The 15,020-nt window shown below is 38.9% G+C and overlaps 1 protein-coding gene across 5 annotated transcripts in view; it reads left to right on the forward strand.

Moving 5' to 3' along the window:
- EPHA3 (EPH receptor A3) overlaps window positions 1-15,020 on the forward strand; it is a 203,397-nt gene that overhangs the window by 64,507 nt on the left and 123,870 nt on the right. For all 5 annotated transcript variants that reach the window (XM_081859646.1, XM_081859647.1, XM_081859648.1 and 2 more), the window contains one exon: window positions 7,726-8,386. In XM_081859646.1, the coding sequence (XP_081715772.1) occupies window positions 7,726-8,386 (661 nt within the window). The remainder of the gene's footprint in view (window positions 1-7,725; window positions 8,387-15,020) is intronic.

A 15,020-nucleotide genomic window follows, 5' to 3' on the forward strand; every position in this document is an offset into this window, starting at 1 on the left:
ATGAAATCGTTGTGTGATTCCCCCCACCTTCTGCAGGCTCAAACACAGGGGAAAGAAGTTAAACACACTTGTAGAAACATGCTCCCAGCAGGGCTACATTTTTTGTTTAGAGCTGTAGGGGGGGGGATCTCTGGTGCTTAGCTAATTTGTTTTTGACCTTGATGCAATCTGTAATCAGCTTCTTAGTGAGAGTTGATTAGATTTTTTTTTATCCTGTGAAATCCAGTATATAGATAACTTGAAAAAACAGATACCAAAACAAACAACCCACTAGCTTGTACTTTGAACTCATTGTACATTAAATTTTGTGATCATGGAGCAGCAACAATAGCATTGATCAGGATTCTGTTGCTTTGCTTCACAATGTGCAGCTGAACAGGGGAGTGCTTTCAGAAGTGCTTGCTTCATTGATAGTTTTTTTTTGTCAATAATAATAATAATAATAATAATAATAATAATAATAATAATAAATTATTTATATCCAGCCCATCTGGCTGGGCTTCCCCGGCCACTCTGGGCAGCTTCCAGCAAAACATTAAAATACAGTAATGCATCAAACATTAAAAGCTTCCCTAAACAGGGCTGCCTTCAGATGTCTGTCCTCTATCTCAAAAGCTTTTGAAAACCTCTAGTTTTCCACTAATTTTTCTTCCCCAAAGTTCCAATGTCTGTCCATTTTCAACCTATTCTTGCTTCTACCTCCTGTTTTCCTCACCACTTAGTAATAAGAACTTTCCCTCTTCTTTCTGTCCTTACTTAGTATAGATTTTCTAATTAGTCATCCCAAACAATTTAAAACTCTCTTCCCAACCTGAAATCAGTTTGTGATTTGAAGTATAGCCAGCAATTTCCCCCTAACTGCAACTGTCCCTTTTGAGGCTGCTCCTTTATAAACAGATGGACACAACTGGGAGCTTTCAGCTGCCCCAGCTGCAACAAGACATGTCTCTCCTGCATGGTCTCTGCAGCCACAGCTGGCATTGCAACTTTACATCAGCCTAACCTCACCTCCATAGGCACATCTCTCCAATGTCTCCCAAGGCAGATGGATGACAACATTTATAAACAAACAAACCAATAATGGCTTAATCTTGAAGACAGGGGTAGCTATCCTTTGGTCCTCCAGATTTTGTCGAACTACACAATTCCAAACATTCTTGGCCACTGATTAGCTAGGGCTAATGGGAATTGGTATCCAACAACCAGGGTTTTATTTCAGCCAGAACTTGACAGAATTCAGTTCTGGCACCTCTCCGGTGGGCACCATTGCCATTACTAGAGAACAAGGGAGGTGTTCATTGTGAGTTCCGGCACCTCTTTTTCTAGAAAAATAGCACTGCCAACAACTAATGGAGGACCATAGGTTAGCCCCCACTGCTATAAAGCATACATTAGACCAGAGCGTATCATCCTCCTTTTCCTATCCCAATTCAGTTGAGAATATGAAAATGTTTATGTTCAAATGAGTGTGGAAGTCATTTGGTAATGTCTTGTGAGCCATGTCATGCAGACAGTAATGGAAGTTTTCAGGCTGCTTTGGGAGCCGGTGGGGGTGCTGTTTTAATGAGCAAGTGCTTGGTTTTGTAACTGGAATCACTTCTTGATAGTTTGCTGAAACTGATAGATAACCTTCTTTGTTTCTTATTGGCAGTACAATAAATGAATCCACTTCATTCTTTGCGTTATAGATATATAGAAGGCTTAGTTTTGCAACTGAAAATAGCAAATGCATAGATTTGTATGTCTTACTCATGTTTATCAACTGTGTGTGTATGTACACACACACACACACACACACACACACACACACACAAACATACTCCTTCAGACATTGTGAAATTTGTAGTTAGGATGGATTTTCAAGCATATTTGTGTTTGCGGTTTTTTAGTCATAGGAGTGCTGATTATATTTATTAGCTCTAAATATTAAACAGCCGGCAGAATTCCATTGTATATAAATAAGACATTTGAGACTTGGAGGCAAGCCATTACTGATATAGCCAGCTGGTGCTTTTTAACAGTTTTATTTTAGTGTAGCATTAAGGAATCTCACTGTACATTTGATGGTATTTAAAATGACAATAGGATAATGTGTATTCATTTGAGAGTTCCATTGTGTATATTCAGATTGAAAAGCAGGGTAGACTAAAGAAATGATATATTGTGCACCTGTTTGATGAAACCAGGCAGTAAGAATGTAAAAATCTAAGGTTCCCCCCATGTTAAGTTTACAATGACCCTGAATTTCAAGTATTTTTTGATGATGTCCTTCAGTCCTTTCATACTCGCATGTGTTTCTCACTTTTGTTCCCCGTTGATCAATGTGTTTCCTTAGAAAGATTTGAATTTTTCTTAAGTGCAGGATGTATTAAAACTGAAATTGTAGTCATCCCCCCCTTTTTTTTACATTTCACCATTCCAAAAGAAGGATTGTAACCTACTTCAGAAAACTGAGGCATGAGGAAATACTTGGTCAGGATCTAGCCAGACCCGCAGCCCCGTACCCTCCTGTTCCATATGTGTGTGGGGGCAGAATTCCTTCTGTGCAGGACTTTACAAATAGCTGGGTGTCGCTTTGATGGTCTGTTCAGAAGGCTGTGTCTCCAAAAGGCTTCTGAAAAGTCCCAATACACAAACAAAAACACTGCACATGGTGTTTTGAATTGGGGAGGATTTTTTTCTGGCAGAAAAAAGGCCATGTGGGTTAGAATCTCTTAGGTTTGTTCCTCTTGTGAAAGCCACAAAGACCTCCATTTCCCCACTAAGCCAAACGAAACCAGTCCATCTGTTCTTGATCTTGGTTTGAGGTGCCCACCTGTTGTCTTCACCTCTGACCCTGACATCATGCATTCATTAGATCCTAGAGCTGCATTGTCTCTGGTATTCATTGCAGGCTGCCTGGCAGCTCATCCACAAGGTTTTTGCACCCCGCTGGTGGGTCCTGACACAACATTTGGGAGTCACGGCATTAAAGGGTTCTGTCCTTTTTGTTTACCATTTGTTAGGGCAATTGCTTGGCAACCACAAAGTGATATGAACAATCCCCTTGTATTCACCCAGAAAATGCATACTGTTCTCATGCAGGGCATCTGTAACATGAGAGTTCCTCAGCCATTGTGAGTTTATAAGGTGATGTAAAGTAATTACACTGACAACAAGAATGCCATGCAATTTTTCTTCTTCACTTTGCCTATTTGTATGATATGTCTGTTTCCAACAGCATATCTGGAGCTTGTTAGTACATGTAGCAATCTTCATATTATATCAATATCTTCCCATCCAATTGTCATTTTTCTTCTGATTCCCTCCCCCCCCCCCCGAGCTGCATGTTTGCAGTATGTTTTCTGTGAACGTGTCAGGTTCAGTTTAGTTCAGTCTATATTTTGTCACCAACTGCTATCCGAACATAAGTCTGACATGAGTATGGAAATAATTGGAGGTACTCATGCTGTCAACTCATGGCAAATGTACAATCCTGTACAAAGGATTATATGTTTCAAATTGTGAAAACAGTTAAATCTTTCAGTGTGGAAAAAGACATCTCCAAACTAACTGTTTTTATTAAGTCTCAATGGGAGTTTTGCCTTCCTCCTATCAAAATCCCAAGAGTATTTTAAATAGTTGTGATAGCTGCTAATGTTAAACATTTCTGTTGATCTGTCTACAACAGAGATTGGCCTCCAAATATTGTTGGACCGCAACTCCAGTCTTCTTTTACCATTGGCCAGCCTAATGGGCTGATGAAAATGTATATTTTGATGGGGGAGATATTCTTTGTCCAGAGCTTGGTGCTGGGTTTGATCCCTGTGTGGGCCACCTGCTTATTCCTGAATTGCAGGGAGTTGAACTAGATGTTCCTCAGGGTCACTTCCAACACTACAACTCTACAATTCTGTGAAAAGGACTGAACAGCTTAATGGAGGAAAGGGCTATTGATGACATAGACTACTAACCATGATGACTATGCTCTATCTTCACATTTGGAAGCAGCAATGCTCCTGAATACCAGTTGCTGAAAACCAGTGCTTTTTTTGTCATATTCTGCTCCCTAGTTTCCCATAGGCATCTGGTTGGCCAATATGAGAATAGGGTGCTGGACTAGATGGGTCTTTGGTTTGTTCCAGTGGACTCTTCTTATTTTCTTATGAACAGATCCAAGAATTCCTGGCAGGAATTCTGTAGTTTTGAATGGCTTGCATATAATAATATACAAGCAACATTTGCTGATTCTTAAATGGTTCCTGACTTATCGTGTCTCAAGTTGAGAGGTCATACATGATTGCTGTGATGGTGGGGCAGTTAAACACTCTGGTCTCTCAAGTGCATGAGCCCAATTGATCAAACGGTCTCCATTGTGTACCAGGAGGGAACATGATTGAAAGTGCTGCTAGGGCATGAAGTCTCATAAAAGATCCCTATCAATAATGAATTAATGTCTCCACATAATAAGATAGGAATACACAAGGCTATAAGTCAATTTCAGCATTAAGAACAGCAGGGTCATTAACAGTTTTTAAAATGCTTAAAAGCTCTTTTAGGGATTGCAAAATTATTTGTGTTGCACCATCAGGAAACGAGTGCAAATAATATCTATCTATTACAGATAAGATTGGAACCTGATGTTGTGTTGAGCAATGCTTCAGTGTTAACTGCTAATTTGGGTGTTTTGCTATCTGTTCAAATGGCCTGAAATCTCATTCTTCTATAATTTTACAGGCAATTTGGTCTTCATTACAAATTAATGCAGTGATAATAGCTCAGTGCAACCCTTTATGCAGAAGGTATATACTGGTGATACTTGGTTTGTCATGCAATTTAGACCTCAGTATTCACCCCCTGGTGTCAGCGTGGCAAAATGAAAAATGTTGAACATGTTGAAGGTCTAAGAAATGCACTCAAAGGTGTATATTGTATTTCACTGCATGCCACTCACATTTTTAATGATGTAATGATAAAATAATTCTAAATCAAACTTAGTTATTATTAGAAAGCTAAATTTAGATGGCTGTTTTGATTTCTGTTAATACATAATTGCTCTCTGAAAACAGATTGTCTTCAAGATGCAGACAAATGATGCACAGATGTGTTGATATAAAGATATACTGACAAACTGCAGAATCGTTAAAAACACCAAAAATTACTCAGAGGGAAAAAGGCTGTTTAGGAATGAATGAATGGCTGCTTTAGAATAGGAGGGTGGAATCTGTGCCCTCAATATGTTGCTGGGCTCCAGCTTGCAATCAGAACTGGAAGTGGATCCATTTGCATGTACGTGCATCTTATATGTGAATTCACTAAAAGGGTATTTGGGGAAAATTAGCAGTACTGCTGTTGGGGAGCATGATGGCATAAACCACAAGGAGATGGCATTAAAGCAAGCTGGTGTAAATTAAGCGAGTGCAAAGTTATACCAGATCCAAACTTCATTCAGCTGGGGCTACTGCTGCTGTGCTGTGTAATAGGCATAAAAGGTAAAGGGACCCCTGACCGTTAAGTCCAGTCATGGATGGCTCTGGGATTGCGGTGCTCATCTCACTTTACTGGCCGAGGGAGCCAGCGTTTGTCCACAGACAGCTTCCAGGTCATGTGGCCAGCATGACTAAGCTGCTTCAGGCGAACCAGAGCAGCGCATGGAAACGTCATTTACCTTCCTGCCGGAGCAGTACCTATTTATCTACTTGCACTTTGATGTGCTTTCAAAATGCTAGGTTGGCAGGAGCTGGGACTGAACAATAGCAGCTCACCCTGTCGTGGGGATTCAAACCACCGACCTTCTGATCGGCAAGCCCTAGGCTCTGTGGTTTAGGCCACCCAAGTCCCTCTGTGTAATAGGCATAGCAAGCCTTTAAAAATACTGTTCTGTGCTGGGTTGCCAAGTAATTGAATAGGCCTAGGATCCAGCCAAAGTCCCTACTCTCTTGTCCTGTTCCCATTCCATCCCCATCAGCTGAGCTGGGCTGAGAAAATTATGCTAATGTATCTTTGGCTGAGACATGGTTGGGTATCTTGTCCATATCTAATAATATACCAAATGCCAATCTATAGCTTTGTTATATAACCACGTCACCCAAAAGGATTCCAGATCTACAAAGATAGGTGAGATACAGCTGGGCCAAATTACCCTTTAAATTGAACTCCTGAAAACATAAACGTGGCAGTTATCAAGAATTATGTACCTTCACGAAAAGCAGAAGGAATTTAAACTTCCACCAGGTTAGTGCCTCCATAAATCTACCATCAACATGAGGAGCCCAGTAAACATTAATTTCACACTGCATCTTTCAACCAGTGGCCTCAGAATTTAGACATGCCTAATCTTGACTCCAAATCACAGTTCTCCATTAATCCCAAGGATTTCACTCATGAATGAATTGCATGGTTTTTGCTCCTGCTTGCATGTTAGTAAGTAGGGACAAAAGTGCATTCCCATTCATTTAATGTAATAATTTGTTCTCTGCAGTTAGAGAAGTAAATGATTAGCTTTTCAAATAAAACACATATGCAAAGTATGTCACAAAATAGACTTTCTATATCTAAAACAGGTGCAATTAGTCCAGAGCCAAGTGTCCTGAATTACCTATTGTCACGCAGGCAATGCATATGGATATATTTTTACAGAAAGAAGCAGATGGCACAAATGCTTGTGCTGCTCTAAATTAGAAAGCCAAAAGTCCAACAACGAATTAAGTGCATTTACATCCATAAATCTCAGAGGTTTTAAGTTTGCTTAATGCAGTGTTGGGCTATGGCCTTAGAAGTGTATTCACTTACACAAAACATTGAAGGGCCACCAGGATCATGTACCAGCAACACATGAACAGTCTTCAGGCGTCTTCCTTTTATTGAAATGCAGCAGAAGGAAGATGCTAATTTCAAGTTGGGGGGTGCTTAGCTCTTCATCTGCAGGCTATTTTCCAGCTGAAAATAACTTCACTTGTTGTTTTACCATTACAATCCTCATGCCCTTTATCATTAACTTTTTCTTTTCAGTATTTTCTTTTAAGTAGGCAATGGTAAATCTAATTGTACAGCTGTGTCTGTTGCTTCCAAATTGTTTTATGGTGGCATGTTATCTTTTTTGAAACTTTGCTGTGTTATAAATGTATATAATTATATTATATTATATTAATTATATTATATTATATTATATTATATTATATTATATTATATTATATTATATTATATTATATTATATTATATTATATTATTATAATTAAATAAATATTTTGCAGCTGTGGTGTGTTTGATTGTTGGGTCTCTAGAGCCAGGTTGCTAAGATTGGTCTGCACCCAATTCCCCCAAATGTTTCAAAATGTTCAGAAAAAAGTAATGCTGTGCTCTTGAGACTGTATTACTTCAGATTGTTGGTAGAAAACAATGTGATAGACATCTCCTCTACACAAACATTACCCAGCCTGTCATGGAGAATTATTCTATCCCTGCCTTCTTCTGGGTATGCGTAAGTGTCCAAATTTTGGTACAGTCATGTTATTTTTTGTGTGTGTGCATTGCAAACCTGCAAGCTCCTACCCACATTCCACAGTATTGTGAGACATTTTGAAGAGAGTTGTGCCATGTGCTTTTTCTAAAAATATACCTAGACTAAGACTTTTCTCTAACTTTTAATTGAAAAGGGGATATCAGATCATTGCTTGGTAAATTATCTGTGAGCTTGCTGTTATAACTATTTTTCTCCAGTAACTATCCTTTTATTTATGTTTTCAGTGGGAAGAAATAAGTGGTGTTGATGAGAACTATACGCCGATCAGGACGTATCAGGTTTGCAACGTTATGGACCACAGTCAGAACAATTGGTTGAGGACAAACTGGATAGCACGTAACTCAGCTCAGAAGATCTATGTGGAACTCAAATTTACCCTGAGGGACTGTAACAGCATCCCACTAGTTCTGGGCACTTGCAAGGAAACTTTTAACCTGTATTATATGGAGTCTGATGATGACCATTTCGTCAAGTTTAGAGAACATCAGTTTACAAAGATTGATACCATTGCTGCCGATGAGAGCTTCACTCAGATGGATCTTGGGGATCGGATTCTTAAACTCAACACAGAGGTCCGTGAAGTGGGACCTGTTAGCAGGAAAGGGTTTTACTTGGCTTTTCAAGATGTGGGTGCGTGCGTTGCCTTAGTGTCGGTGCGAGTGTACTTCAAGAAGTGCCCTTTCACTGTAAAGAACCTGGCCATGTTTCCAGATACAGTCCCTATGGATTCCCAGTCACTGGTGGAAGTGCGAGGTTCTTGTGTTAATCATTCCAAAGAGGAAGACCCACCCAAGATGTACTGCAGTACAGAAGGAGAATGGCTAGTTCCCATTGGAAAGTGCTTGTGTAACGCTGGCTATGAAGAAAGGGGATATGCCTGCCAAGGTAATCTGTTTGATAGTTTCTACATTTTTCCTGTTGGTGAATTGCTTTCCTTTCCTTTATAAAGTGTTCCAGCAAGTAAGTAAGGTTAAAGAGAAAAGTAATCTTTTAGCATGCCTTTTTTCTTTAGTATACAAAATGCATTCACTTTTTCATTTCCTGCAGTTGTACTTGCTGTTTTTAGTTCTATTGGCTACCCTGAATACTTGATATTTAATCTCATTGGCTTGCACACAAAGCTTTGTATAATAGGGCTTCCACTACCACTATCTACTACAGCCTCTTGCACTGCCAAAAAGGTCTCTTTTGAAATGGTTTACAAACCAGCTCAAGTGGCTGCTGGTGGAGGGAAATTGCAGAAATTGGAGACACCATGAGACCCATAGCTGGGTCTCATAGGATGCCAGCTATGGTATTATAACCTGCAGTTGCCTTCATTTTGTTAAGTGCATCCTAGATATCAAAAAGATGCTGGGTGTTCTCCTTTTCAAGCTGCATGATACAATGCTCTTGTGCACTTTTTTTTTTTTAAAAAAAAACAGCTGCTTCCTGAACCACCAAATCCCTGGATCCTTGTAAGAGAGGCAAATAACCTTGAGTTATGCCTACCTGTGGACTATGCATGGAAGGACAAGTCTGCAGCCCCTTTCTTTCAGAACAGAGCAGTGTGATCCCTAATGTGATATACCTGCAATCAATGTCATATTAAATTCACATATTCCAAAGTTTTAGGCAGGATTATTTCCTCGTTCTGTCTGGAGGTTCCATAGATTGAACCTATGACGTTCATGTATGATCTGGTGCCAGGCTATGGCCCTTGCCCTTTTTAATCTCTTGCCATGTCTTTTACTCCTGCTCTTTGTAGATACTCCGACAGCCAATGGAGATCAAGGTTCTTGATTTTGTCTGCTGATAATTTGCTCAATGAACTCTGTGTATGTCTCTTTCAAAGTGCAGACAGAGGCGCGCTCTCCTCAGGCATGTTCATTGTTGCTATGTTGTGAGTACTGACCTTAGCAGAGGCAGAGATACCTTGGACAGTTCCATGCAGGTATCAGGCTGGAGACTTCATGAGAGCAGAACTCAGATGTTGATTCAGCAGCAGTTCTTCCTTCACATGGAAGAGTCTTTTCATTTAAAGAGGCCCAGCCAGCTTTATTAGTCATAGCCTCTGATGGAGCAAGGCTGGTGTCCTCTGAATCAAAGGAGGACAAAACAATGTTCTTAGGCCAGAAAACTGGCACCACAAGTACTTCTAGTTGGTTATATGCCTCAGAGGTTGTCCCTGAAGGAAATTATCTCTCCTGCTTTAGATTCCTGGCCTCTGCCCCTGAAGAGGAAAAGTCTGACCCCCTGAATCACAGCAATTGCTGAGTCAGTCACATGTGGAACTTTGCCACACCAAGCAGTTGCCTAGTTTGTTTCTCTGGTTAGATTGGTGCTATCCGCTCCTCACAAGACAGAGCAAGGTTCACCTGGCTATTAGTCCAAACTCTTTTAAAGACGTTAGTGTTCTAAGATGGTGAGTGTGAGAAGGAACTAAGAGGACAGAAGGTGATTCAGGTTTACCCTTTCAAAAAAGAATGCAAATAAATGTATGCTATTTTTGCTTATTCACAGATATATACTGAAAGGATTGCAATATAGGAATGTGATTTAAGAAAGTAGTTATTGAATGTGTTTTAAGGTTTTCTGTTTCCACTATCAGGAGTTAGGTAAAGGCACATAACTTTTTCCCTCCTGAAATCAGAAATTATTTGTTTTTCAGAGGTTTTAAGTTCACACCTTCAGCTCTGAGTTTCTGAACGTTTGTATGAAAAGAATAATAGATTAATTCCATTTTAGGGGGTAGTGTAGATCCAACCAGGCATGGCTAAATTTATTGCTCAAGCTTTAATCTGTTAAAAGTGTCAGCATGGCACCTGGGGACAAGCACATGTATCGCTAAATGTTTATACCACTGGATGAAGCCTGTTTTCAGACACTGCGTATATGAGAAAAGCCTGCTGACTTCAGTCAGCAAGAGATTACTTGTGCCCATGAATGCAAAATATAAGAAGCAGACTCTGATCCTGCAATCAAGTCCTGGCATCCAGTGGAGCTGGCCTGCTTTCTTGATTTCCATTCCATTTGTTCACCAAGAGAGCTTTGTATGAGCAGGCCATTAACAAAAGTGACAGGGCGTTCTGGCCTGCTCTGGTTTTACATACGTCCTGCTGTCCTGACAGCTTTTATCAAGGCCCAAATTTGTCAAATATTTTCACCAGGGTGTGATTTAAGTGGCACTTTAAAAGCAGTTGGTAACCCAATCCCCTCCTGCTGTTGACGTCAGTAACGCAGCAGGAATCGGAAGGCTTAGAACCAAGTTAAGTTTTTCGCATACTTCTTAATGGACTAGTTGTGGCTCAGCAGTGTTCTTCCCATGCTGTCCCCCACCCCAAGTTAAGATGATTAAAATAGTACTTTTCTAGACAGAGCAGGCAAGAAACAGGCATGCAATCAGTGCATTTAATGATGGAGGGAGAATCATGTGAAATTAATACTACCTAGCCCAGGTAGTCAATGAGAATTGTTGGCAGAAGAAACCATTGAAACAGGTGTGTTTGTTTATTTGCATCTTCACACCTCACGTCTTTGAGAAGGAAGGGAACTCTAGCTGGTTTCTGTGAATATCATTTCTTTGCACCACAGCAGCATTTATCAGATTCTGAATTTTCCAAAACCTATCTTTATAGTGATTGCACCACAAATTCTCCAATATAAACCAATTCGCATTAGAGCAAGTGATAGGAAAATTATCATAGAATGTGAAGAAAAGTTGGTGATAATCAGTTCAACAGCATGACAACATGAGCTTTCCCAACCCTTTTTGAGAATTAGGCGTTGTAATTAGTCCAAGTTGAGGATAGTGAATGAAAGTTCACATTCATTTTGGAAGAGTGGCATAACCACAAGCATGATACATTAACCTATATAGCTCTTAATTTGGGGTTTTTTTCCAGAACATTTGATCCTGTATTGATGTCACTAGTGTTTTACTTTTTAAACTGTGTGGTATTCTCTCTCTCCCTTCCCATCAATCTGTACTAATAGCAATTTTATTCTGAGTAGGAAAAAAAATGTAACTAAAGATAGGTTTTGGGGAAAATTTGTCCAAACTATTGTTAAATGCCTCAAAGCCACCTTCGTCTCAAGCTAATGGAAGTCATTAATGGTAGTCATTTTACTACTTTATACATTTATGTTTCAAAATATTTTATAATGTGTAGACTGATCATGTCTCTTTATAGCTAGTTGTGCAGAATTCATCTCGCCCCTTTGTAAAAATCTTCCAAGCTTTGTAGGTTAATCTCTGGTGGCATGTGTTCCCTGCTTAACACAACTTGAATGCACTTAACATTTTCACAAACATATTATAAAATTATACAGTGGTACCTCGCAAGACGAATGCCTCGTAAGACGAAAAACGCGCAAGACGAAAGGTTTTTTTCGTTTTTTGAGTTGCTTCGCAAGACAATTTTCCCTATGGGCTTGCTTTGCAAGACGAAAACGTCTTGCAAGTTTGTTTCCTTTTTCTTACAACCGTTAATACCCAGGGAATCCGCGCTCCGCAAGACGAAAAAATCGCAAGACGAAACAACTCGCAGAACGAATTAATTTCGTCTTGCGAGGCACCACTGTAAATCATGGAAAGTAATATTAATACATTCAACTCCTGCTATGTTTAGTAGGCTATAAAGCATATCAGTTTGTTTGGCCATTTATTCTCTTCTCCAAAGTCCGTTTATCAGATTGTTTTCAAAGGTCAAAATGAATAAGTAGCATTTGTCTATGAAGCTGAATAAACCAAGATACTGTTATGGTTTTCTATGTAGCAAGAAAGAAAGACAGACAGACAGACAGACAGAGAACCAGACTTGGGTTCAAGATTAAAACCATCATGTTTCCAAGCAAGGCACATGTCCCACCTTCATTAATTCTTTTAATGTTTTCTTACTTCAAATAATGTTTTTCCTGAACACTATGAAGACCACTAGTATTTGGTTAAAACAATCTGCACAGTTGTACACCAGAGGTAGGGGTCATGTGGTTGTTCAGATATTGCTGGACTACAACTCCCATTACCCTTGGCCATTGGCCATGTTGGCTGGGGCTATGTTTGCCTGGTGCCTAAAAACAGATAAAGATGATGTCAGGCATTTTTCCCTGGAGAGAATATTCCACAAGCAAGGAGCCACTATTGAGAAGATCTGCTGTTGTGCTGCCAGCTTCCAAACCTCCCATGATGATGTTTGCAGGCTTTGGGGCAGTTCATGTGGGTTATAATTCCTATCTGCCTCATCCTGAAGGGCTTAACAATATTAAAGTGTTTTAAAAAATAAAACAGAGAATATTATGCCCAGTTATTTTGATCTTTTTTTAACCTGTTGATTTCATTAGAATCATAGTGGTTCATAATCTATACAAAAATAATTTTAGGAATGGAGTTAAATCAGATCATTATTTGGTAATGATTTTTCAGTCATAGTTTTTAAATATTATTTTAAAGGAAGCATGACTAGGATTTTAAATAATTCTATAAATGGTTTCTCTTAGCATTTGGTTATATATAAAGAAGCAACCCTAAACCAGTTAGGAATAAAAAGCTCATGTTTCTGTTTTTACTCATTTCTAATTTTAATAACTTCAGTTTTTATCATGCTGATATCTTCCAAATATACATTAATGAGCCGTGATTATGAACTGTTATATTCTTTTTCTCAGAAGATACATTTACACAACCTAGATTGATGATTGGCTAGGATATGTGGTTTGCTCTTGCTGTGAAATACTGGAATGCATTATCCAAAACCTGGTGCATGACCAGTAAGTTTTGTCATAGTTTATCCAGTAGATAAATGGACAAAGACATGCTAATTTTTTCTTGGAAGAGGCAACAAAAGTGGGTTATATCAGCTTCTACTTGCTCATTCCCATCCTATTTGGAATTAAGCATTTTAGAACTGAACAAATTGTCATAGTGGCTATTTTGTGCAGAATTCTATTCAAGAACATTTGACCCATTTGCATAATAAATACACTTTAGAGGACTTGCTGGCATATCTTTCCCTCTTTTTCTTAAAAAAGATTTTGTCTTTTAACAGCACAATGCTGTGCATATCTACTCAAACATAAGCACAGTTGAGTACCATGAGATTTGCTCTCAGGCAAATGAGTATAGGATTGCAGAAAATTAAGCTCTTTTAATTTTTGAAAATACCTTGACCACATTGGCTAAAAAACAATGAGACTGAAGATGAAGACATGAGATTAAATTCACAGCTACATTAAGGTTGTATTGAGTCATTTATCAGTGCACACTTCCCCTTCTGAGTAGGTTCTTCCTCAATTGTGCCTATGTTTAGAGTTGTCAGATGGTCCCTCATTAGTTCCAGAGGGGAATGTGTAAGAACTAACAAGGGTTTGCATTACAACACTGACAGCTGTTACAAGGCTTTGATAGAGAGCAATTGTTGTGAGCACTGTACATTTTGATAATTGATTAAAATGCTCACACAGATTGAGCTGTCTTGAATGATCAGCAAAAGTAGGCAGGGTACCTAACTTCTGTTTCTCTCTTGAAGTAACATTGTTGCTCAGATATGTTACCAGACCTCTAAATAACCACTAATGAAGTGGTTATTATAGCAAAACAAAATGTCCATATATGATTCAGTGAAATTCATACAGTTGACTTACTTCATGAGAAATCAGGCTTAGAACCATAGTGATTACATGTTCCCTTCCATTAAGTCATAATCTTCTTTTGATAGTCTGTCTACTTTAACAAAATAAGCTGGTCACATAATAACTGATCAAAATATCCAATTTTAATGGTATGGAAGGATTAGGAGGAGATGTCCACCATTAAACACTGATAAGCACCACCTGATTACAAAACAGTTGGTCTGCAGCAGAATGAAGAAGAAAACTTCTCTCAAGCAAAAATATATTACAGATCCTTTAAAAAACAACAGAGCAAAGTATCTTATTGACAAACATCTATGGGTTCGGTGGTTGACTACTGTAAGGTTAAAGTCCTATGTGATCACTTAGAGCAGCTGCTCTTTGACAGGAAGCTTTGCTTTCCACAAAGGAAGGGAAAGCCATATGGTGAAGCTGAGCATGACCAAGAGAGGCGAATCCCATCAGTGATGTGGATGTAGAGATTCACCCTTTAATTGTCACTTTGTTTTTCAGATTTTTGTGTTACTAATCCTGGTGGGATGTCTAGAGTGCTTTGATTGTTTGTTAAGGGCACAGGAAGGTAGATAACCTCCTGGTTCTCTCAAAATAAATTCCAAAATGGGTAAGGCATAGAGGAGTTCACACCTTCCCTAGGTATTGCATTGTTTGTACCTTAGTAGATGAGCCTGTCATTTCACATACTGTATTTGGAACCCTTGTGGGGGGGGGGGCTGAGGACTTTACAAGTAAAAAATTAAGATAATACACTTAAAATAAACACAGCTTAGCTGGAAACATAAATTAAAGTTTCTAGAAAATATGATATATTATCATAATCTCCAATTCAAAATAAAATACAAATCTTTCCAATTAGGCACTCTCTTTTATAACTTTTGTTTTGTTTTTCCAG

The sequence above is a fragment of the Podarcis erhardii genome (genome assembly GCF_964252035.2).
Source record: "Podarcis erhardii genome assembly, chromosome: 4".
NCBI classification, from domain to species: Eukaryota; Metazoa; Chordata; class Lepidosauria; order Squamata; family Lacertidae; genus Podarcis; species Podarcis erhardii.